Here is a 26,863-nt window from a genome sequence, read left to right as displayed (position 1 = left end):
AAAATGGATGCAGTTATTCACTGACAAAGAGATGCAATTTAAGACCAGCATTACCACTGGCCTCCTTCACAGACAGGCACAGATTAAAAAAAAGTTTATTTCAACAATTATTAAAAAGGTGGGTAGCATATAAACTGTTACACACTTGTAGTATCAGTTATTACAATCTCTTGGAAATCAATTTGGCAATACCGATCAACTAAGACTTTTGAATTGACAGGATAATGGTAAACAATTCAAAGCCATAAAATGAAAAATAAAAGCTGGGAACTCCATAAAAGTGGGTATTTTTGTTTTGCTCATCTTTTAGACCCACAGGAGTCACTGAATAAATGCTTCACAAAAAAGAGCTCAGGTTACTTTTAAATCCCTACTAGGAAAAAACAAAAAGTAATTATTTTTTTCTTTCAGAAAGGTTAAAAAAAAATGTCCTCTCAAATACAGATGCAGCTGAGATGCCAAGAGTAAAGATCTCCCTAAATGTGAAACATCAGAAACATTCCTTTTAAAATCAAGACCATGACAAAAAAATGCCAATTATGACTATTTCTAAATAATACCACACAAAGGCCTTAGGCAATACAACAAAATGATAGAAGAAAGGTTGCAAAGGAAAAAAATAAAACTATCATAATTTGCACACATACAAGAATCTATAAAATATTAGAAATATAAAAGTAATCAACATACAAAGGTCAATCCCATTATCTACACACTAGATACTTAGAAAAACTTTATTTTTTAAAGACACCAATTATAATGCCAACAAATACTATGAAGTGTTTCAGAAGCTCCAAGAAAATATATTTAAGACCCGAAACACAGAAAATTACATAACTCTGTAGAAAGACCTGGAAAAAAGGAAAAGATAGATAGTCCATGTTCACAGATACAAAGATGTAATGATGATGATTCTCTTCATCTAAAGATTCAATGCAATGAAGACACCATGCTGCCTCATGTATCCACAAGTCTCCCAAGCTCCTTCCTCCTCTGGGAGGTTAATCAACAACCTTCCTGGCCAACACCAAATTCTCTAAACCCCGTCCTTACGGTCAATTCCAAATCATCCTTCTAAAAAGTCTTCTCACTCTATAAAACATTTTCTCAATACCCATATATTAAAATTATTCCCATCATTTTGGATTTTATATTTTGCAGCAGGTGCCACACATTTTAAATTGTCTCTTTGTAGGAAAGAACCATATACTTTAATCCTCTCTGTATTCCTAACTATACTTTGTTATAGTTGTCAGCACACAAGCAATCTGTTAAAAATAAATAAATATAGAGGTGAAAGTTTCCTCTTTTTAACATCAACAACCAAGATGCTAAATAGAGCAACAGCCGTGACCAGGTAATGGAGAATGCCATCACCAGAATTACCTGAGTATAACAAGAAGGTGTGAAGAAAAAAATCAATGTGTATGCTATCAAGATGTTGACCATTGCTATTTATTTATTCATTTCTTTATTTTTTTTACCATTGCTATTTAAAAGCAAACGTGAAACAAGCCAAACACTGTTATGAAAGAAAGAGAGGAATTTGCAAGAATTTGGAGTGAAGGACACTGTTCTTAAAAGAATAGTTTGATTATTCCAGCATTACTCTTTCCAGGTTAATGTAGCTTGCATAAACTTGGCTTACACTAATAATTTTAACGAAGTTCCAATAACCAAATTAAATCCCCAATAATAAATTGTCATGTATGACTATACTTAAGAGAACAGTTTAAATAAGAAATTATCAAAATGCATCTCATACTGAACAGATGGAACTTAAATTGAAGAAAAATAGAAGCAGCACTATCTTCCCAGCAACAGAGTCAATATTTGGTGCCTCATCCAAGAGAAAATCATACTAAGGAATTCATGTGATAAAACCCAGTTGGTACAAAAGTTACTACTAAAATTACATATCTTAATTTACTCATTTTTTAAATGAAATTCCCCAATAACACCACCCTCCTAAAATAAACTGATACACAGTTACAATCCAAAACACAGGCACTAAGTTTTTACTCCTAAACTCTAACAGGGTCTTAAACATAGCAACAATGCGTTCTTTTCTTCCACTTTGCTGATGATTTAAAGGTCGGGTATAAAAGGTCAACTCCAAAGTAAAGTTCAGAAAACTTCCCCTGACTTGCTCTTTCAGTGCTTAAGACACAAACTTTAATCTTAGTTCATTTCTATCACTAACTGTTCTTAGCAGAAAGAGAAAGTGAGTTTCAGTATTTTATTGTAATCATTTTAACAATTAAAAGTTTGGATATCACGGAGTTATTTACAATTTGATTATCTGCAATTTGCAATCTGCCAAACAAATTATTTGAAATTTGCAACTGACAAATAAATCCCCAAGATACTCTAGGTAACTCTACTGTATGCAGGACAGACTTCTACTGAATAGAACCTCTTGAAATAAAATGTTAAGATTTACAGAATAACGTGAGAAATGGACTAAACTCTCCATGTAATAATTACTATATAAATAAAACTGCTTTAAAATATAATCAATCCTTAGAGTTTCTCCATAAATTTAGTAACAAAGATCCTTGGCTGGGGGGTCCTCAGGACCACCCCCCCCCATGTTTAGAAATTCACCAAAACGCAAGGGATTCAGCTTATAGTTGCACTCATGAAGATTTGTCACAGCAATGTAACAAGCATACACGTCCATTTTCTCAAGGGAAAAACATACAGGTAGAGCCCAGAGGAATTCATGTGTAGGTTTCCTTAGGCTCTCTTCCTCTCATGAGGGTTCACACAGCTCACTATTCCTCCAGTAACACGTGTACAATACATGTGGTGTGCAGCATAAACCTAGCTGTTTACATAAAGAATCAAGGAAAAGTAAACCACCCTCACAGGTTGCGGAACAACAGGAACACTCCTTAACTCCAAGTTCCCGGACATCAGCCAAAGGCCAACCTTGCAAGCAGGCTTTTTCAAAGACAAGAATCTTTAGCCTGCTATGTTAGCTCACTTCTGCACAGACACCTTGAATTGCATCCAGTATAGTCACCACTGTTTCATAATTTTGCTCTACAGTAAAGTGAATATTGTTACAGAAAAATCTAAGGGCAAATGTTTTGTTTTTCCCATCTAAACACATGCCTCAGGGAAGGAACAGAAGAAAAAAAGTAAACCTTAAGATAGGGCAGTGAATTTCACTACTTTTTATCTACACACCTTTAGGAAAGATTACATATATTAGTGACATATACTCCATGGCTAGGAAATACAGCAAAGAAAAATTAAATGCAGTTCATATAAAAAGGCTAGGAAATACAGCAAAGAAAAATTAAATGCAGTTCATATAAAAAGGAGCTGAGCCTATGTGCTTCCTCAGCTCCTATCTCTTAGTATTTGACCTATTTAAATATACACACTAAATGTTATGGCTTATACTAAGATTTAGCTACTAACACTAAATAGAAAAGACTTTTTTATTATCAATAGTTAGGTTGTATTTCTTAGCTTCTAGCATACAAAAACTGTAGAAGCTATTCAAAAAGTTTACTTACTTAAACATTAGAAAATTATGAAAGAAAACTTTATACTTAGTAAATAACTGCTGGATTCTGAGGAATCCTACAGAGGATCATCTAGGCTATGATTTGGTATATGCATCATAAAAGTAGCTGCTTTCAGTTTCAGTAGCTTAAAAACTATTCACAACCTTTAACTCAGAAATTCTAGTTCTAGAAAGTATCCTAAGAAATCACCCTAAATCCTGAACGATATTTATAGTTAAGATAAATGTATATCTAGATATTCATAGTTAAGATAAATGTATATATATATATATATATATGAGAACATACACATATGCTTTTTTTTTTTTAGATTTTATTTACTTATTTGGCAGAGAGAGACACAATGAGAGAGGAAACACAAGCAGGAGGAGAGAGAGGGAGAAGCAGGCTTCCCGCCAACCAAGTAGCGAGCCCAATGCAGCGCTTGATCCCAGGACCCTGGGATCATGACCTGAGCTGAAGCCAGACCCTTAACGACTGAGCCACCCAGGCACCCGATATGCTGCTTTTAAAAAGATAACACTTTGATTCAATTTTTTAATAGATAAAATAACTTTTTAAAAACCAAAGGCAATTTGAAGGTTAGAGAAAATATTCTCAATCAACTAAAGTCTATTAAGATGCTAAGAATGGTTTTAGGGGAAAACAGCTCATTGTAAGTGATGCATTATAATATGAAGTAAAAAATTTTTTCATGACATAGTTATTTGATCCAGTTAGGAAATATAGAAAAGCTATTTAAATAATTAATAACATTACCTAAAATAAAATCAATTTCTTGTAAGTTTACACTCTGAATAACCTTGAGCATAAGCTTGTTTGATAAAATATTAAAGTCATCATCATCTATATTGCCTTATAATAAAACAGAGAAATCTAAAAATCCTAAATTTAGAAAAAACCTTAGTCAATATTTTTGTTTCATGATAATCACCCCACTTAGTGACCCTTAAAGTCCTAATTATCTTTTTAAAAATAATTAAGAATCTATTTAATTATCTACTAAAGAGAATTAAGAATCTACTTCATGAACTTACCAATAATCTGAAGAAAATATTTTATAATTTCCAATTTTTAAGCCAGAAGTAAATTAAGTTTTTTTTTTCTCTTTTTACAAATCAGACAGTTGGGGCCCAGTGATTTGTTCAGTCATAGAAATTTAGTGATCATACAAATGAAACTAGAATCTAGGCCACTTGAGTGTTAATACAGCTCGAGTGCTGTTGAATTTGACCTAAATTTAAATCCTTAATGACTATATAAAAGTAACATACCTAGAAGGAAAAGTTATAGTATAAAGAGAAAACCTGGTTAAGGGCAGAAATGGCAAGTTTTTTCAAGTCAAATATAAAATATTAAAGGAGGGGAGAATGGTGCAACCAATTAAAAACAATGATCTGTTAATAAGTTTCTGGAATTCTACATAAGTCTCAAAATGATACCATCAGTCCTAAAGGTTTAGGTACTATGAAAAGAAATATGTGACTATGAAGCCATGTATACCTGCCAAGACAAGAGTGATTCAGAAGGCCCTTGAATTTAAAAATTATGGAAGAATCAGAGATTCTAAAGAATCCTAGCAATATGGATGTCTAGGTTTATAATAGATGGCACCTGAGAATACAGGAAAATATGGTAAATCTAGATTATGGTTTTGCATAATTTTCTGCCAAACAAGGGGACTGAGAGCAAGATTCTTAAAGATCTTGCCATCAAGTAAGAAAGTCTATTTTAATTTGGAAACATTTTACTATACTGTTAAGCCACAAACTGAGGTAAGAAAACTTTCAAATAAACATACAACTGAGATAACAATCATACAGGCATGTGTGTATTTTAAATATGGATCTAATCCTCGAACAGATTGTACAAAATAAAACAAACCAGCACCCAAAAAGCAAAAGAATTAGGAAGTAATAGCTAAGATAATAGGCTTTACTTCTTTCCCCATAATAATTTCATCATCCCATCAAATTATCAAAACTGGCTAAAAATGTTCGTAAAAGTACCAGGTTTAAGGTCAAAATAACCACGCAACCAATGAATCTATGTATAAAAGCTCATTATCTACAGCCCAATTTTCCAAACTCTGACATGACAGATGATCATTTGCACTTCTAGCCTGAACAATAAAAAATACTTAGTAGTGAAATAAAATACTGACTAGGTAAAATTCCCATTATTTTATATATTCTAAATCATGCTAACTTTCAAATGACTAAAATAAATATATTTGCAATCCTAAACCACAGGATTATGTGTGTTACCCACAGATGTACTTTTGGCCAAAATATTCCCTATGACAAGCCATACCCTATTTTTAAAGGTCCCCAAAAAGACAATCCACAGTATTCCTGAATAATTTACAATGGCCTAGAATATTAGGATAAATACTTGCTTTCTACAGTTTAAATCCCTCACTGTTTCAGATTTTAAAATCCATTTATTTAAACATAATTATTCTCATTTCCTCAAAGATTGATACTAAAAAATACTGTACTTTTCAAGGCAAAAATTGGTAAATTATCAAAAGCATATCACAGTATTAACCACAAGCCAAAATGTAAATTATTCACAGATCTAGTAAATACCCACTAATCAAATTAAGTTCAATTTAGTCCTAGAAGTTTCACACCAAAAATGCAAACTACCTTTGCAAAGATGAAACAACCCAAATGCCAAAAGGTTTACTTGAAAGAAATGTTTACAACCCCATGTGAAAAAAGGGTACTTGGATTCAGCAAAATCCTATGCTGACCTTGTGAGGGTGTACTAATTCTTGCTGGCAACAAATAGCAGTAAAATTTCTATACTTTAAAGAATTGTTCCATGAAGTGTGACAAAATGAAAACGGAGTCAATAAGGATATTCATGTTAATTGCCAGAACTGATTCCTTCACAAACCCTGTTTTCACAACAGCAACCCCTTATGATTAGGGGAATTAAAAGTTGCTGAACTCAACAATCCCTTCAGTTAAACCAACAGACCCCTCATAGAGCTGTCCAACGCTGCCCAAACTATCCATCCTTTAGTCGGATCAGTCAGTTTCATGAATTGTAGGATTTATCTTCAAGTCCAGTGCTGACTCAGAGGGTAGCTTGTTCCCTAGAGAAAACAACCAACAAAAATCAGAACAGCTACTGCTCATAAGCTCTTTCAACACCCAAGTGGAAAGGACAACTTACTGGGTCCAAAAAATAGTTCAACTTCCTTTCAACTAGAGAAATAGCCAATAAACAGAAGGCAGCTATGTGCCATAGGTCTTGGTTAAAGCTTTCACTCAGTTACAGCAAAGAAATGTTAAATAAATTAAAAAGCTTATATGAAAAGCTATCACACAAACTATATGGTTTCTCACTCAAGAAGAAATTTACAGGGAATATAAATGAAAAGTATTCCAAGGGCCAAAGCTGTTGTTTTGCTTTTATCTTTGAGAGCTGAGTTTTGTGTGCATGCACACTCATTCGTGCAAGAAACAGAGAGTGAAGTGGGTGAAAATTAAATGTCGCCACCCAGAAGTAGTCTCCATGTCATAGGGTAGCTACACTTAACACCATACATAAAAAAACTAGTGAAGTGTTACATAATCTCTTAAATCCAAGATCTTCATTCATTAGTTAGAAAAAATACTCTGAATCAAAAGACAAAAAGAGTAACGTGTTCTCTTGGCAATAGCAGGTTGCCTTCCCTATTATTTCTAAAACCAAAAAAATCAACATGCACAGCCTTTGAGCTTTGAGATATACCACAACAGAAGTAGGGGGCCTTTCCACTTCAGGAGTTAGGGATTTTGTCTACTATATCATGCTATTAGGGAAAAGGGAAGCAAAATAGTAAGAAAGGCAACTAGGGATCTCAAGCTAATTTCAGAACACAGAAATGTCATTTTGTCCTTTCACATGAATTAGATTAAAAGATTTTCATAAAACAAATACATTACTCAAGACTGTCTCCAAAAAGAATCATGAAGGTGACCAATACAACTAGAATCATGAAGGTGACCAATATAACTTTTCATTTTTTAAAAATTTATTAATTCTATTATTTATTCATTCAAGTGTGGGAAAATTCTAATCAAAATCTTTCCCTTGTCATTTTCAAGTTGTAATTAGAAAATTCTTGATTCTCAACTAAGAATCTCTGTGCCTGACCTCAGATTTATGGAAGATAAAACTAGCAGAACCAATACCCTGCCTTGAAAACTGTACTCAGTTGCATAAAAGCATCTGACTGACACTTTGGTCAGGGGTTTCTGCTTCGGTGTGGCCTTAAAGTCTTACTGACTCCTCACATTCCCAGCCTTTGTCAGAGAAAGAGTTGAGCCCTAATGTGCTAAGACACATACTGCACATTACTAGAGAGTAACTCAAATCACTGTCTGTATTCTGTGGTTCAGAGGAAGAATGCAGTTCAGAAAAGCTCCAACGCTCCCAGTTTCCTTCATATGTACCGGTAAGTTCCTTCCTACTGAAAAATAGGCCTTGTGGGCCAGTGGTTTTCAAACTTTATCAGGTAAAACCCTAGGCTCCCAGAGTAACTTCAGGGTTGTGTAAATTTCTTGATCTGAAATTCTTTTATCTATTTTTTCAATATTTATTAAATCAGTAATAAAAATCACATATGCAGGTCCAAACAGTATGCATTCATTTTTAGCATACTAGAGATTATCACCAACATACTCAGTTTGTATCAGATTACAGTATTTTCATGGACATCCCAGAATAAAGCCTTTCTCTCCTGTCACCGCGCACGCTCTCTCTTTCTCTCTATATATGGATTTTTTGTTAGGAAGGTAGACTCTGGAGAAATCCTTATTTAAATGCACAGGTACTTATACAAAATTGAACAAATAAGTGTACAACGTACACATGTGAATTGTGATTCTCATATTATATGATAGAAAATATAGAAAAGGAGACTGAGTAACAAAGAGTAGTTATTATCCTTTAGCCACCAATTTCAATCTATTGTGTCCAACAAACCACACAGACTTGTTATTGTCACTGAATAACTTTATGAATAAGTTTTTAAAATCTAACCCTGTAATACCAGTTTTAGCGACTTTATATAAATTTAGATTTGGAGATTATATATCATCTCCACAAGCGTTCTGCTGCTTTGAAAACCAGTGTTCTAAACTCTAATTAAGGCTTGGGATTCCTGGTTCACAGGTCCTCTAGGGGCAGAAATGGTAATTAAGTCTAGTTTCTAATGCCTGCTGAGTGGGAAGTGCCTGCTACCTGTACTCTAAAATCACCTTACCAGTCTTCCCTCCTACTAGCCTCCTCTCCCCACATTCTCACGGCTCTCAAAACACAGTATGCCAAACTCTGGAGTGTTAATGGCAATCAAAACTGGTAAAGATTTTAAGAGAGGGGTACTAGATACTTTAAATATAGGAAGGAAATAAATATAGGAGGAAAAGGTATCTCAGTGCCATTTTTCATTAATTTTTCCAAGTTTCTATCCAATCTAACCTTTTCCACTTGCCTAGCAATTTTATTTTTTTAAGATTTTATTTTTAAGTACTCTCTACTCCCAATATGGGCTCCAACTCATGGCCCTGAGATCAAGGGCCACATGTTCTACTGACTGAGCCAGTCAGGCACACTTGCCTAGCAATTTTAATCTTAAAATGAAATCCCACTCTTCTGATATAACAGAGATGAAATATCATACCACATACATCACACAAATGGTAGACTTCAGATATTTCTTTGAAAAGATAAGTGAAAAAGAAATTCTATATAACAAAAGCAGTGACTAAAAGCCTAAGGTGGAGAAACAGAATTATCCATAGGAGCTAATGATAGTCCTTTAAATCGTCACATGGAATCACTGCACACTAGTACCCACCCACAGCTTGTTTTAAAAAGCAAAACAGAGGCATCTGGGTGGCTCAGTCAGTTAAGCATCTGGATTTGACTCAAGTCATGATCCCAGGGTTGTGGGATCCATCTCCTTTTCAGGCTCCTTGCTCAGTGAAGAGCCTGCTTCTCTCTCTCCCTCTGCCTCTCTCCCTGCTTGTGGACTCTCACTTCCTCTCACTCACTCCCACTCTCTCTCTAATAAATAAAATCTTTTAAAAAACAACAACGACAAAGTGCAACTGGTTAAAACAAAAGCAAAACAACATCCTGCCCTAACCTAGCTTCTCTAAGGAAACTCCATGGACTTCCTCACCATCAGCACTTAGGGGAGTAACAGTGCCTGTTCTAACAGAAGCTTGCTTCAAGCCTACGCTTCGGTACCACATCTGAGATTTTCTTCACATCTGTTCAGTCTTTTTACCTAACTATTAGGTTGAATTACTTTTTGAAAGTTCACTAACTGAGTAAGAGCATTTCTAGATTATGGTACTCAACGGGTTGAAACATACTAACAAACAAACAAAACCCAACCAACTTCACAGATTCTCAACGGTGTTTAAAATTTAAAGAAATCCTTTCTACCCTTTAAAACCCATCTCCAGTATTTCCTTTTCCATGAACCTTTCTGGCCTGGACATCCTCATTCAAATCAGTTAAAACCTCACTTTTCTCAAAATTTTCTGGCATTCTGAACTTTTTTTCTCTTTATAAGTAAAAGGGCAGATATCAGAATCTCCTGGGGTGCCCAAGTGGCCCAGTTGGTTGAGTGTCTGCCTTCAGACCAGGTCATGATCTCGGAGTCCCAGGATCGAGCCCTATGTCGGGCTTCTTGCTCCGTGGAAAGCCTGCTTCTCCCCTGTTTCTTGTTTCTTGTTGCTCCCCCCACTTGTGTTCTCTATCTCAAATAAATAAAATCTTAAAAAAAAAAAAAAAAAGAATCTCCTACGAAATCTTTAAAAATACAAAGGACATTGCTCCAATTGTCTAGTTTCTGATGCAGTAGATCTTAGATGGGGCAGGGAAGGCTGTATTTTAGAAGCACCAAAGATTGATCTGTAACTATATGGAAGCTTACGGGAAGCACTGCATTAGATCAGGCACTGAACAAGGTTCCAGGAATTCAAGAAATAAGACCCAGTCCCCATCTCATGAAGTTCACACTCTATCATAAAGAAAGCCCACTAAAGTGCTCAAAAAAAATTTTTTTAAAGATTTTATTTGTTTATTTGACAGACAGAGATCACAAGTAGACAGAGAGGCAGGCAGAGAGAGAGCGAGGGAAGCAGGCTCCCTGCTGAGCAGAGAGCCCAATGCAGGACTCGATTCCAGGATCCTGGGATCATGACCTGAGCCGAAGGCAGCAGCTTAACCCACTGAGCCACCCAGGTGCCCCAAAGTGCTCAGAATTTTCTAATTTAAAAATTTACTCTAGGGCTCCATGTGAGATCATAATAATGGATAAAATGTTAAAAATGCCTTAAGAAGAAGCATTTTTTTTTTTAAGATTTTGTTTATTTATTTGACAGACAGAGATAACAAGCAGCCAGAGAGGCAGGAAGAGAGAGAAGAGGAAGCAGGCTCCCCACCGAGCAGAGAGCCCGATATGGGGCTCGATCCCAGGACCCCGAGATTATGACCTGAGCCGAAGGCAGAGGCCCACCCCACTGAGCCACCCAGGCACCCCCAGAAGAAGCATTTGGCTTTAGAGGAGAAAACATATATAAATAGGCAAATATATATATATATATTTTAAAGATTTATTTATTTTAGAGAGAGCGAGAGAAAACATGTGCAAATGAGCAGGGAGAGGGGCAGCAAGAGAGTGAGAGAAAGAATCTCAAGCCAACTCCCGGCTGAGCATGGAGCCCAATGCAAGGCTCAATCTCATTACTCTGAGATCCTGACCTGAGCTAAAATTAAGGGGACACTTAACTGGCTCAGCCACCCAGGTGCCCCAAAACATAGACAAATTAAAAAAAATAAATTATGATATACTTAAGCACTACAGCAGCACAGAGAAGAATGACCAGAGAGGTAGAAATGGCTTTGAGGAAAGAAAATGAGGCATTTGACCTTAATCAATGAAAAACAGGCAAGATCTCAAGAAACCGAAGAGCCTTCCAGGAAGAGTAAGGTCAAAGCAAAGGCACAGAGATTGTGGGGGGGGGGGGGCTGACCATGTTCAAATACATATTCTCAAATAGAATGTATACTTTTTAACAGAGTAGGTCCTCCATGAGGTAAAGTAAAAGGGATGAGGCTTACTTAATCAGAAAAGAAAGCAGCAGTCTTTAAACAATTAGCTTCAATTGTTTTAATTCATTTTTTGTAATTGTTTTAATTCTAAAAATATTTCACTTAGCATCTAACCACAGTTTCCACTACAAGGGACTTCATATTCCAATGGGCATAAAGAAGACCAATCATTCTAAATTAAACAAAAATAAAACTTCAAATTGTAGTAAGTTCTGACAAGGAAATAAAAAGAACCACCTGAGGAAAATAATGGTGAGAAATGTCCTTTAAATTAGTCAAGGACTTTTCCTTTGTGGCATTTTAGCTGACACCTAAGAGAGGGAAAGACCTAGTCACAAAAAGAACAGGTGGAGCAACATATGCCAAGAGCATGAGCCAAAAACGGGCTGGACCTATCTGAGGAAGGCCAGCACGGCTGTAACTGAATATACAATGTGGAGGGAAGAGGAGAAGGGTAAGATTTAGACAAGTATACAATACATGAATTATGTAAGCCATAGTAAGGAGCTTGGATTTTATTCTACTAACAATTAGAAGGCCATGACCTCATTTATATTTAAGATTACTTTTGCCTTTAAATGGGAAATGAACTTCAGGGGTAAACCAATTAGTCTATCATGGCTAGGACCAGGGGCAGTGTATGTTAATGTATGTTAGAGATATCATATGCAAACTGAATTGACTAGGTTACTCATTAACTCACTGTGGATAGTGAGGGAAGAGAGCAAAGATGAATCTTAAGTATCTCACTCAAGCATCTTTCAGAGGGTGATGATGGGTTTACCCAACTTCATAAAAGCCCTGATAAGAAAAAGCCTTAAATCCACAATTGGAATGCAGAATAATTAATAAATCCTGAAATGAAGTAAGGACTATTCTTCTAGAGTAATTAAGAGATTTTTAAACAGCTTAGCTAGCTTAAGTGGGAAATAAAGCTGGGGAAATGAATTAAACAGTTTAGGATACTTGCTACCTATAATTTTTTTTATAATGAATATAATTCACATGCATACCCACAACAGCTCCATCATACTCATATCAAAATTCCAAAAATGAAAAATTTAGGACAACACAGTAATATTTTCTTTTAATTATAAATATATGTAACTGAAAGTATCTGAGGGAGGGAAAAGTCCTGCTCTGCCCCACTGTAAGAAGAGGAGTGCTTCTCCACTGTCCCTAACCCCTTAAAGTACTGGTTCTAGGAATGAACATTGGAATTGCCAGATCAGCTGTCTAAAAACAGACATGTGCAGAACTGGGGGGAAAGGGAGGATCTGGGTGAGAAATTGGAATGGTGGGTTTAGGGTGGGTCTTGGTCATAAATTTTTTTAAAAACAGCCTGGAAAATGTTGACATACATCCTCAGTTAATCTTTAAAAGATTAACACTAATCCAAGCTAATTTTCACATAGTTTTAATTAGTAGTTTTCCTATTATCAATGGCTGAGGCCATGAGGTAAATCCATTACAGTCAGAAATATTTTTATGAACATAAGCAACAGCTCTTTGTTTTACTGTATATTAGTCATAAAAGTCAAAATTATTGAAATAACAAAATTATTGAAATAACAAAACAAAAGGATTAATTTACACAATTATGTTTAAAATAGACCTATGTTTAAAAAGCAGGTGTCATATTTCCTACTGACTGTAGTTTGAATACAGTAAAAACTTTAAAATAAAACCAAGTCCCAACATCTCCTTAAGTTTCTCCAAGCAATTCCCCCATGTGGTTACTAGTTATGTCCTGTGAATACAGGTACATACAAAAATATCTCCAAAAGTTAAGTAGGAGAACCAAAACCCCTAAACATCAATTTATCAAAATTTTAAAAATTGGAAATGTGTTATTTATTTTACCAAGTTTTTTTTTTAAAGGTTTATTTATTTATTTGACAGAGAGAGGGGGGGGGTGGGGGAGGTGGGGAGCAGACTTCCCGCTGAGCAGAGAGCCCGATGTGGGGCTCAATCCCAGGCCCCTGGGATCATGACCCAAGTCGAAGGCAGAGGCTTAACCCACTGAGCCCCCCAGGCACCCCTATTTTACCAAGTTTTAATGCAACAGAATTATAAATTACTTTTCATTAGATGAAAGTTTTAAGTTACAAATATATTCCTTTATTAAATACAGATGGAAAATTTGAGAGCTCTCTCATCAGGGAGATTAGTAAATAAGAAAAACTATAAAACTGATTTTTGCCAGTGAAATGATGAGAATGAGATGAGAAGCTTCTTCACTTCTACCCCTGAGACAGCTCTCAAACTTCCACAAGGAATAGATAAAATGTGCAATACACGAAATTAATTTGCAACATAAAAAACTGCACACAAGCCACACAATATATCTTTTCTCCAAGAGAAAGAAGTCACAACTCCAAGAATAAGACAGTCATAATTTCCAAAATATTAGAAAACCATGCAATTGAGCAAATCACAAAAATCCCTACTTCTCTATAGAAGAGATTAAAATGCATAACCAAATTTAAATAATACTGTGCTAAGTAATAAATGAATAAAATGGAATATAAGCATTTAACACAAAATAAACACATAGAACTGTAAATAAGACAAGCAAAGAAAACTCTATCCTGTTTACAATGTCTTTTATTCAAACTGTTTTAAGATTTCATCATTAATAATTTAGGTAGGTAAGATTACTAAGAGAACTTCTCCCATTGTTTTTGTTTCAGAATTACTAAAAGCAACCACCCAAAATTACTGTCTATAATTCTTCCAATTACACCAATATATCTGTTTTTGTTTGAAATTACTGGTTTTAAATTCTCATTTTCTAGTTTAAAAACATGCATTCTGGGTATCTGTTAACCTTTTCAAATGGGAAAAAAATAATAAGAAGAAAAAAATAGTACTCTAATCTGAAAATACAGGTAAATGTTTTGTACTGGGCCTAACCTAAAAACTCATTCCATAAAAAGGATAGGGAATATGTACACTCACAGACCATATTTAATAGAGACATGATTTTACCTTAGAACTTACATATAAATTGCTTTCCTGAAAAATTACAGCTTTCATCCAAAGGGAGCATTTTGAACAGTTTTGTGGCTAAAGGTTATTCATGACAAAAGTTGAATTAAATTATAAAAAATAAACACCTTACCTGAAAACTTAATCTGATTCTTAATACATATATGATCTAAATTTGTGGATATGTTTTTTTATGGAAATTAAATTCTCAATGAAGTATGTATTTCATTGATTTTTTTTTTAATTGAAGGTAGTAGAGCTTCACGTCCTACATGCAAATGCATCCCACATAGAGGGGAAGAGAATTAAATCATCAGCTACCACTGAAATGCTTTTTTAAAGATGTGATAGAACAATTTTCTAATCTTGAAGTCTTCAAAATCCAGATTCAAGGTAAACTGAACCTTGGATTCAAAGAATCTCCAGTCCTTGTGGTATTCCTGATTCGACTCTTATTTCGTGTTCCTTCAGTATCCACCTTAAGCCTTTTAATATAGTAGTGAGTAGTAGAAACCTAAATCTTTTTAAAGACTCCATCAAAAAAAAAAAAAAAATTGAACTAAAAATTATTTGAATAGGACTGAGAAGATATCACAAGTATTGTTTTTCATTCTTTTAAAAAGTATATAAAGAACCAGCAATATTTTTACTTTTAGGAAAATATAAAGAAAAAGCACAAAATGTTTTAAAATACTGAATCACAGTTAACATTTCAGTTATAAAAATTATATTTGATGAAAAGTACAAATATTTTTCTCTTCACTATACTACACAATAAAAATGAAAAGTTTTAACACTCTCAAAAAGTTTTCTTTCTTTTTTAATGTAAGTAACCTTTAATAGAAGCCATGTGGATTTGGCCAAAATAAATACAACTCAGTTTCCATCTCTGGTTTTCTCCTCAACCTCTAGAAAATTTTAGTATATGTGCTGCCGAAGCGAGCACAACATCTAGAAAATTTTAACAATGGATTTATATAATCATTACTTCATTTTGGCTGATTACTTACATGTGATTAAAAAGTATCTGGACTACCTGGCTATTAGAAACACTAAAAGCATTTGAAAAATCTATTAGGTGTCCTACAGCTTCCTGAAAAAAAAAAATTTTTTTTTTTTATTTTTTTATTTTTTATAAACATATATTTTTATCCCCAGGGGTACAGGTCTGTGAATCACCAGGTTTACACACTTCACAGCACTCACCAAAGCACATACCCTCCCCAATGTCCATAATCCCACCCCCTTCTCCCAAACCCCCTCCCCCCAGCAACCCTCAGTTTGTTTTGTGAGATTAAGAGTCACTTATGGTTTGTCTCCCTCCCAATCCCATCTTGTTTCATTTATTCTTCTCGTACCCACTTAAGCCCCCATGTTGCATCACCACTTCCTCATATCAGGGAGATCATATGATAGTTGTCTTTCTCTGCTTGACTTATTTCGCTAAGCATGATATGCTCTAGTTCCATCCATGTTGTCGCAAATGGCAAGATTTCATTTCTTTTGATGGCTGCATAGTATTCCATTGTGTATATATACCACATATTCTTGATCCATTCATCTGTTGATGGACATCTAGGTTCTTTCCATAGTTTGGCTATTGTGGACATTGCTGCTATAAACATTCGGGTGCACGTGCCCCTTTGGATCACTACGTTTGTATCTTAAGGGTAAATACCCAATAGTGCAATTGCTGGGTCATAGGGCAGTTCTATTTTCAACATTTTGAGGAACCTCCATGCTGTTTTCCAGAGTGGCTGCACCAGCTTGCATTCCCACCAACAGTGGAGGAGGGTTCCCCTTTCTCCGCATCCTCACCAGCATCTGTCATTTCCTGACTTGTTTATTTTAGCCATTCTGACTGGTGTGAGGTGATATCGCATTGTGGTTTTGATTTGTATTTCCCTGATGCCGAGTGATATGGAGCACTTTTTCATGTGTCTGTTGGCCATCTGGATGTCTTCTTTGCAGAAATGTCTGTTCATGTCCTCTGCCCATTTCTTGATTGGATTATTTGTTCTGTGGGTGTTGAGTTTGCTAAGTTCTTTATAGATTCTGGACACTAGTCCTTTATCTGATATGTCGTTTGCAAATATCTTCTCCCATTCTGTCAGCTGTCTTTTGATTTTGTTAACTGTTTCCTTTGCTGTGCAAAAGCTTTTGATCTTGATGAAATCCCAATAGTTCATTTTTGCCCTTGCTTCCCTTGCCTTTGGCGTTGTTCCTAGGAAGATGTTGCTGCGGCTGAGGTCGAAGAGGTTGCTGCCTGTGTTCTCCTCAAGGATTTTGATGGATTCCTTTCGCACATTGAGGTCCTTCATCCATTTTGAGTCTATTTTTGTGTGTGGTGTAAGGAAACGGTCCAATTTCATTTTTCTGCATGTGGCTGTCCAATTTTCCCAGCACCATTTATTGAAGAGGCTGTCTTTTTTCCATTGGACATTCTTTCCTGCTTTGTCGAAGATTAGTTGACTGTAGAGTTGAGGGTCTATTTCTGGGCTCTCTATTCTGTTCCATTGATCTATGTGTCTGTTTTTGTGCCAGTACCATGCTGTCTTGATGATGACAGCTTTGTAATAGAGCTTGAAGTCCAGAATTGTGATGCCACCAACGTTGGCTTTCTTTTTCAATATCCCTTTGGCTATTCGAGGTCTTTTCTGGTTCCATATAAATTTTGGAATTATTTGTTCCATTTCTTTGAAAAAGATGGATGGTACTTTGATAGGAATTGCATTAAAATTTATCTAATCTCATTTACCAAAGTTAAGCAAACGCTGTAAATTCGTATTAGGAGTTTAACTTGAGTTTTATCAACCACATACTCTGACATACTATTTGATAGAAACCACAGCCTAAACATCTGTTTTGCTTCCCATGTCTACAAACAGTATTCTTCCCTTTGGCCTAACCTTACCTCTGTTAACAGCCTTATTTCCATGAGTTTTCATTAATTAATTTGACAAGTATTAGAGTATTAACTACGTGTAATCTATAGTGGCTAAACCCTAAAAGTGTTAATAACTTATCCACATTTTTAAAAATGACTGTATAGATTTGAATTACAATTTTAAGAACTATATCCTCTGGCCTGTTTGGTAGGTACTTAATTTGATCACCATAATATTTGAAGAAACATAACAGTGACCTGCCTGTCCCCAAACTTGGACTAATGACCTAAAATGGTAGGATCTGTCCTAGCCTCTACAATGGTAGCAATCGTTTAAATCATAACATTGGTAATATTTAAACGAAGGGTTAAAACCAAATGGGAGGAGGACAGGTATCTCATAACAAAACCAACTCTTCTAGATCAAAAGAAACATTTTTTTGCTTCTCAAGTGATAATATTTGAGTAAATGGATTCTTCATTCATACATTCATAGTGACAAATTATGTTTGTACTGTTTACAAACAAGAAACTTAACTCTAAGACAGGTGTGTCTGATTATAAAAATTATAGATACTGGGGTGCCTGGGTGGCTCAGTGGGTTAAAGCCTCTGCCTTCAGCTCCGGTCACGATCCCGGGGTCCTGGGATCGAGCCCCACATCGGGCTCTCTGCTCAGCAGGGAGCCTGCTTCCCTCCCCCCACTCTCTGCTTCCCTCTCTGCCTACTTGTAATCTCTGTCAAATAAATAAATAAAATCTTTAAAAAATTATAGATATTTACAAAAATAGTGTAAGGCTAATATTAATGTTATTTTAACTTTGGATTTCTTTCCAATGAATAAAAGCTAATAACAAATTTAAAACAAAAATTGAAGTCTGACTTCAAAAAAATGTGATAGAATCAATAAATACCTCTGTTACTTCCCTAACATAACAATTTAGTTGACCTCCACATAAAACTTTAAAGCATACATAATAAAATGTAACATGTAAACAAAAGATATTCGATTACTGGTTCAAGAACCATGGAGTTTAAAATTTTAAAGAGCCATGGTCCTTATCAGGAGCCAGAATAGACATCAATGTATTATAGTAATTAACTTAAAAACTATTTTGTCCTTTTACTATTATTAAGGTAGAAAAAATCTCCATTGCCCAGGTGTCTTTTTTTTTTTTTTTTTTAATTCCGTTTATGTTCTTGAATGAGCTTCAGTAACCCCTGTAATAATTCAATGGAAAACTTATCTGATCAATTCAGTTATCCAGAACATAGCCAAGAACTAGAAAAAAACTAGTCTCGAAGGATAATTTAAAGTCCATGTACCTTATTCAAAGGAAACAATTCAAGTCCTTAACGCAAAGTCTTTTTCTTATTTGGAAAAAAAAAAACTACTAAAAAATGTGTTTGTGTTCTTAGCCCTCAGCAGATCAGGAGGAAAAGAAAGAGGTTATAAGAAAAAAGGGGAAAGAAGACAGCATAGAGCACTAAGAACGGTGAGGTCTCAAAGAGCTTCCCAAGAAAAGCAATCTTATCAGCAATACCTGGAAACAAATTAGAAGAGTAAATTTTCTGGCTCACCCAAACCTATGAAATCAGGAACTCTGGGGATGAGACCAAGAAGGCTGGTGATTGTGATGGACTCTCAAATTTGAGAACAACTGTCCTAAAGGTAGGAATACTAACAGCACAACACAGTCATCAATAAAATGCCAGTAAGAACTCAGTAGAAGGGTTCAAATAAACTTGGCTGAGTATATCCATTCAGGAGCATTTCAACAGTTCAGAGAGCAAGAGAAAAAGGCCTTACCTTCAAGGTATTATAATCTAACATACTGGGGTGAGAGGACAATGAGAAAGTGAAGAATCTAAGTAATTACATAACTTGAAACACACTGCTCTACAAACTCTGATACCTAAAGGGTATCAATTCCATTCTGGCCCAATATGATCACTGAGGCAAACAAAGTTGAGCATGAGTCATCAAAAAATTTAAAAAAAGGATTATATTCTATCTGAAACAAAAGAGTACTACAAATTTTAGAAATCTATGAAAAGTTGCTGAAAATCTCAAGTTTTGACAAGTTAAAGTCATAAAGCTTCTGATATATTAAAAAAAAAAAATCAAGCGGGGCACCTAGGTGGATCAGTAGGTTGGGCATCCATCTCAAGACTCTTGATTTCGGTTCAGATTGTTATCTCAGGGTCATGAGAACGAAACCTGAATCCAGCTCCACGCTGAGTGTGGAAGCCTGCTTAAGATTCTTTCTCCCTCTCCCTCCAAACCCACATCTGCTTGTGTGCATACTTTCTCTAAAAAAAAAAAGTAAATAAATAAAAAATCAAGTATGCTGGAAACCTCCATTTCTTGTGATCCTAAATAAATCAATTATTGCAGCTTCTTTATCAATATATTTAGATACCAAAGATGCAAATAAGATAGTGTCCCAAAATGTACAGATATGAGATAACGAGGATCAAACTGTTAAAATTTTGCAGGAAAAGGACTGGCAAATGAAACCTAACTGCTTAAAAAAAACAAAGTTCAAATTTTGGTAGATAGTTATTACTGGACACCAGACAATTTCCAGGCTTATCCATACCAACATCCCACTGATGTCCTCCTCTTCCAGTTGCCTGGAGAGATGCCCAGAAACCACCTGATCTGGGTCTCTAACTGATTTCATGGAAAAGAGCACCTCAGACAACCTGAATATCTGCCCTAGACTAGTGCAAAAGCAAGAAATAAGTTTTGTCATGTGAAGAAGCCCTTACAGTTTGGATTTGTTTGTTTCAGCAGGTTAGCCTACCACCACATCACAAACAATGGACAATAAGCGTACAAGCCATAGTAACTATAGTATAGGGAGCAGTTTGGAGACAATAATTATACTAACATACTATTGATCTGTACTGTTTTCTTCAAGGTACAAAATCCCCCAAAGGGACTATCAGTTAATGTTACTACTTATAGGAATACCAATCTAAAATCTGGAAACCACATCTACAATATAGGAAGATATTTATGAAATCACAAGAAAATATCTCATTTCAGACATATCAATGTATGAGAGTCATGACTAAAAAATCCAGAACTAAACATTATCACCATAAACATGCAGTCCACATTTGATTGTTTGCTAGTATTTATGTTTAGGCTTTACTAGCCTATGTGTACTAGGGCTTTTAAAATAGATACATCTTTAATTCCTCTCCTTTTCTAAGACCTTTCCCATGTGCTCCACATGGACTGCACAAACTGAAAAGCAAAAAAGAGTAAGAAAACAGGTGGCTTTCATATATGAATTTGACTAGGCAAGTTGAGAAGAATCAAGGAAAATTCAAGACACAGAAGAGGCTGCTGCAGGGGAGCGGGGTAAGAGGATGGGGGTCATTGATGATGGACACTGGGGACGGTATGTGTTGTAATGAGCACCTGGTATAAGACTGATAAATCACAGACCTGTACCCCTGAAACAAATAATACATTATATGTTAATTAATTGAATTTAAATTAAAAAATAAAAATTAAAAAGAAAGAAGAGGCTGCCACCTTTCATGTCATTCCTATAGAATTAGAGGACCGCCCTAACTAAAGACATGACACACAGCACTGTTAATTTTATTCACACACTCTCTCCCTGAGTATATACAATGCACCAGGCCCCACTGAGCCAAAAGGTTAAAGAAGAAATGATCCTGAGCTCTCAACCCATTTGACTTAAGGGGGAAGCGGGGGGTGGGAAGGGACCTGACTTCAATTCTCTACATCCAGCTAGAAATCCAGAATGTTCTTAGGCATTTAACTAATACATGCTCTCTCTGCCTCATTTCATCCAGAACCACTACAACACTCTGATTTACTTACCCCAGATTCCAATCCTACATTGCTGAAACAAAACTCCCCTCATCTCCAGATAGCCTTGGTGGGATTTTCTGTCAATGACAACTTGTCATTGAGAAACAATGTCAAGGAAAGTCAAGTACCTTTTAAAGTCCCTTTTAAGTCTAGTACAAACACCCAACTCTCCTTTTGCTACCTCTCTCATCGCTGTGTTCATTTCTGCCTCTTTTTAGTGTGCCTATCACCTACAGATCAACATGTCACAAAACAAGAGAATTTTACATTAGAAAGACTTTTTTAGAATCATCAAATATTAGCTTCTTATAGAAATGAAGATGCTAAAACACAGGGATCAAAGGCTGTGCCAAAAACCACACAGCTATTTTATTGTAACTAGCACCATGTTCTAAAGGCAATCGAGTCATGATCCAATGAAAGCAGCCAAAGAGAAGCTGATGAACTTCAGTGGAAGGGAAACCCCTACCCGCTCCCATCCAGTCCCTATCCCATAGGTAAGGGACAAGTTAGCCAATACATGAGATTTAAACAGAAGTCCACAACAGGACCTCTAAAACCTAACAAGATGTATTAACCAGGGATTCCCCAACCAGTAGAACAGTATCTACTGGTAGCTATTAAGCCTTACCTGACAGGTCTCCAAGACAGCTGCAGCAGCCACATCCCCCTCTGCGCCATTAACGTCTCGCCTCAGTTTCCTGAAATTCCCAACCGGGAAGGGAATACAGGCCCACAGGCATTCCCAACCCGGTTATGGCTCTACAGTTCTACTGTTAGTAAATCTTCCCTGGGACAGCACCATCTGTATCCATATACATGCATACAAAAAGCAGTTTCCATCTAGGATGAGCTTAACATTACAGGGCAATGAAAAGGTTCTCTTCAAAAAAACCTCAGAGACCCCTGATCTTAACTATAAATTTTTATTTCATTTTTGAATATGGAAAGTACTCCCCAATTAGAAAACTTGGAAAGGATTGAGTGATTCTGCAGAATAAACCTGAAAAACAAAGTAGTTACAAAAAATGGAAACATGCAATTTAAAAATAATACTTACAAATATCTTCACTGGTTTTAAGAATGTTTCAGCACCTCAAGACACAAAGTGACTCTAGTTCTGGTATAGTCAAATTTTCAAATGGCACATTTCTGTTCTTATAGGACTATTAATATCTATATTCTCTTGAACATTTGTAATTTAGAAGTTTTCAAAGATGTTCATGAAATCATTAAAATTCACTATATTTAAAGATACCGACCAATTAAAACATTTTCTCCCAAGACAAAAATGAAGCTTAAGTGAGTAAGCACTTATTAGGCACCATCTATATGCCTGTTTGAGCTAGATTAGAAATGACATGGTTGTCTTAGGGAACAGGGAACTGGTAATATGCTTAGGAAATCTAGACTGATATTTTTAAACAAAGAAGAATATTTTAATGCTAGATTACCTCTACTACTAATAAGAGTAAAATAAATTCAGACAAATCAATTCAGACTGAAATATCAAAAAAAAAAAAAAAAAAAAATCGTGGCAGAGTTTCCTGACTGGGTTGACCCACAGAATTCATTTAATGGTAGACTTTTAGAAAATAATTATAGGAAAATCTAACTAGTGTAACATACTATAAAACATGGTGATGTTTAACAAGTACATAAATATTTTTATAACTTTGTTTTCAGTGATTTTACCACTGAGCAAAACATAAAATAATCTAAAATGATAGATTATGAATTTTTATGCCTTCAGTGATTATAATGTAGAACCTAAGATGCACAGTACAATTTTAAATATGAACTTGGAAAGTCACTATCAGCAAGACCACAGCTTCAACCTATTAGTAGAGCTTCCTATTTTCCCACAGGTACATAGGCTCCTTAGCTGGATATCAGAGCAGTAACACAGCTTGCAGGATAGACATATCAATGCATTTGATTTTATCCACAGCAGTGTTCCAACCACAATGACTTAGAGGAGTTCGTGATTTCTGACCTATATGAGTTGTTAATTTTGACAACATATCCCAATTTGCCCTCTCTCTTGTTTTTCAGTCATACAAATTGATCAGTTATATGGACACACATACGTAAAACTTGTCCAAAAAAGAAAGTATTTGAAAGGGCTATCACGTGGAAAAGATTCTAATTTTTACCTCATTCAACACAAAGAGAAAGAACTAGGTCCAGTGAATAAAAGACAAGACAGAGTTTAGTTTAGTAAGAGATACAAATTTCTTTTTTATTCAAACTTAAAATGTACAATGAGTTAGCTCGCTTAGCTAATGAATTCCTTATTACTAAGAAGTAGTTAGATGATAATCTGTTAGGAAAGTCACCTCTACACTGGTATAAGGCTCAATTAATGTTGACTCCAAAAAGTTCCACCTAGATCAATGACCAGAATCAAATTATTCCATAAACCAACAACTATTCAAATGAAATAAATTATACCTCCATTTCTTTGCCAATGATATGAAATGCCACAGAGCTAATGAATCACAGAACTTTATTATTTTTTAGCAAAGAACTTTAAAATTAAAAAGAAAATATCCTTTTTAGGATCTATCTCAACATTATAAAAATAAAATTATTTTTAAGTAGCACCATTGGATACATAAACCATACATATATATGGTTTAATATTTTAATATTTTAGAACAAAATGATGAAAAATATTAACTTCCCCTTTTCCTTTCCTGTCCCCTTTTTCCCCACACCTTGCCCAAGCCAAAAGATAAATATTAGTTAATTTTACCCACCAATTCAATATCCTCAAGAATATAAAAAGAAGATTATTTTAAAAAACTGGATCTAAAACTATATTTTCATTAGGTTATTCTAGACTATTACAGTAAGATTTATAATAAATGAATAAAATTATTTAATAATGTTACATGTAGTATAATTAAATGCTTCTCCCCAAATCAATTATCTGAGATTCGTCACAATAACATATTAAAATCCGGCTAATGGTCCAAAAATCTGCACCATCTTCATCTTAAAGAATGAATTTTTGAAAATACTGAAAGTCACTACGGCTCTCTTTCTTCTTTATAAATTAATGATGGCATTTTCAAATTCAAAAACTCTCTTTGCCCCTCCCAAGTATCCACACACAATCAAGCAGAAGAAGAGATGCTCAAATCCTGAGTCACAACTTCGCATTAAACCACCAAATATATTGGTGAACTCCCTTGAAATGTATGGTCCCACTGCTACCTCTCTTAAAATCACTCTCAAACAGACTATGGTAAATACTGAGGTAATTCAAGCACAGCAAAACTTAGTATACTAAGTCTATTATCAAGTCAAAAGACTCTTGGAAAAATTCTGACTAAAAAAACCATTCAACAGTTCTCATGATAAAATTAGTTTTCATGGCACAAAAAATTAAGGCATAAACTATCATTTCATATACTTACTGTAGTCATATTTTCATTTCTAAAGATCTATTCAAAAACATCACTTAAAGCAAAAACTACTAGAAAAAGAGATCTTTATCTATTACTTTTTAAACATTCTTACTAAAGCACATTTAGGAAATAGATTTTACTAAGTGTGTGTTAAGCCAGTGGTTCTTAAATTTCCGAAGTCTATATCTCTAAGAAGATAGTTCATGCTGTGATCAGAGAAAAATGTACATTTACAAATAAAGAATATGCATATAACTATCTCAAAGACTATGAAGTCCAAGTTGAGTGCCATATCACGAATACTCCTGTAACTATACATAGCAAATACTCAGAAAGTAGCAAGCCACTGTTCTTAGGTTAATTGTGCATAAAACAACTAAACTTATAAATCCTTGATTTCCTAAAGGAGCAAAAAATGGCTGTGTATACAGTTCAATGGCAACTTAACATATGCTGCATATTTTTAATAATTTAAATACCTTTGAAACCTAAATTCAAACAATTTTTATATAAAGTTTTTTGTAGTAAAGCTTTTTAAAAATGCAAATTAGGTTTAAAAGTGATGAGAACATATTCACTCAGGATTCACTCAGAATCTACTGTGTTCCAGGAAGGCTTTTAATTCCTTATAATTTGAGGAAATTCAAACTCTAATTATCTACTTAATTTAGCTCAAATATGTTCACATTTTTGGTCAAAATGAAAATGACATTACTCTAGTTGACATCTGCATGCCAAAGTATTTAAGGTTTCCTGTTTCTTAGAAAAACGGTATTTGACATATTTCCAAGGGCAATAATTTCTAAAACACAAATTAAAAAAGAGAAAATGAAACTTCATAAACTGAAAATGATCAATAGGTTGTATCTACAGTAGACAAGAAGCAGCAAAGATAAATTAAATCGCCACTAAGGTAGGTAAATAAACTCTACCACCTTTTTGATTCTACAACTTAAAAGCAGAAATACCAAAAACCTTTCCCAGACCTTGGGAAAAAAATTTTTTTGTGGTTAAGAAGTGATGAAAGACACTGAAGGGAGACTTAATTTTTTTCTTTGTTCCTCTCCAGAAAATGTTAAGCCATTAACTAAAAGGAGAAAATATGAAGAAATAATAAATGCAAAACCGTTCATCATTTCAGTATTTGTAGAAAATACTTGATCTTATAAGTTGATTTTCATTTGAATGAAGAACAATTTTTAAATAACAGGTATTCAGGAATACATTTAATATGTATACTGACCTATTACCAAAGGTCCCAGACAGTAATTACTTTCATTAATAGGAAATAAAATGACCATTTTAATGTTAAAATATATAGAAGAATAATATAGAGCTATATAGAAGAGTAAATAGTTTCTCAGTTAATTTAGTGTTTTATATTAATTAATTTCAATCTAAATTTAAGTTGTTGATACCCAACTGAGACCAATGAAACTTCTACCTACACACAATGAAACATCTACCTACCCACCTACCAAAGAGCTTAAAGAAGTAACGAATCATTAATAAATTTTCTAATTGTTTTCAAGATTTAAAATTTCCTTTGGCATTTTTAACTCCTTTAATATTTAAAAAGCTTATTATTTTTTTTAATGGCAAGTTTGATCAAAGATGTGAACAAAATAATTAAAATAATTACAAAATAATTACTTTTGCAACAGGCAAAGACTTGTTGTCAGGCCAAAATAAACTGGTACTTCACTAAGAGAGCCAAAGTTTTCTGATTGGCATATGGATACCGTGCTTGTGGGTTCTTTATAAACACTGCTCAGAAGTCTGGACAATCTCTAAGAAATTTTAGATGTATAGCTGACATGTAGATTATGTTCATGTAAACAATGTGAACACACCTCAATGGGACAAATAGCATAGTAGCATATTACTTACAAGTAAAACTTTTAGGCTACCAGGGATATTCAATTCTGACACTGCTCTCTAGGGAAGAAGGGAAAATATTTACAAATTTAACTGAACCTGAAAAGAGCCAAAGTAGAAGAAAAGGTAAGCAGACAGGAGAGGGGGAATGGGTCGAAAGGGAA

General features: G+C 34.7%; 1 protein-coding gene across 8 annotated transcripts in view; it reads right to left on the bottom strand.

Moving 5' to 3' along the window:
- PAN3 (poly(A) specific ribonuclease subunit PAN3) overlaps positions 1 to 26,863 on the bottom strand; it is a 138,973-nt gene that overhangs the window by 44,519 nt on the left and 67,591 nt on the right. For 3 of the 8 annotated variants that reach the window (XM_082700713.1, XM_082700712.1, XM_082700714.1), the window contains one exon: positions 6,531 to 6,648. The exons of the other annotated variants lie outside the window; for them this stretch is intronic. In XM_082700713.1, the coding sequence (XP_082556839.1) occupies positions 6,531 to 6,594 (64 nt within the window). In that variant the 5' untranslated portion in view covers positions 6,595 to 6,648. The remainder of the gene's footprint in view (positions 1 to 6,530; positions 6,649 to 26,863) is intronic. 8 annotated transcript variants of the gene reach the window in all.

This window comes from Mustela nivalis, assembly GCF_964662115.1.
Source record: "Mustela nivalis genome assembly, chromosome: 15".
Taxonomy (NCBI): domain Eukaryota; kingdom Metazoa; phylum Chordata; class Mammalia; order Carnivora; family Mustelidae; genus Mustela; species Mustela nivalis.
Note: the sequence above shows the minus strand (reverse complement) of the source record. Positions and strands in the feature narration are given on the sequence as shown.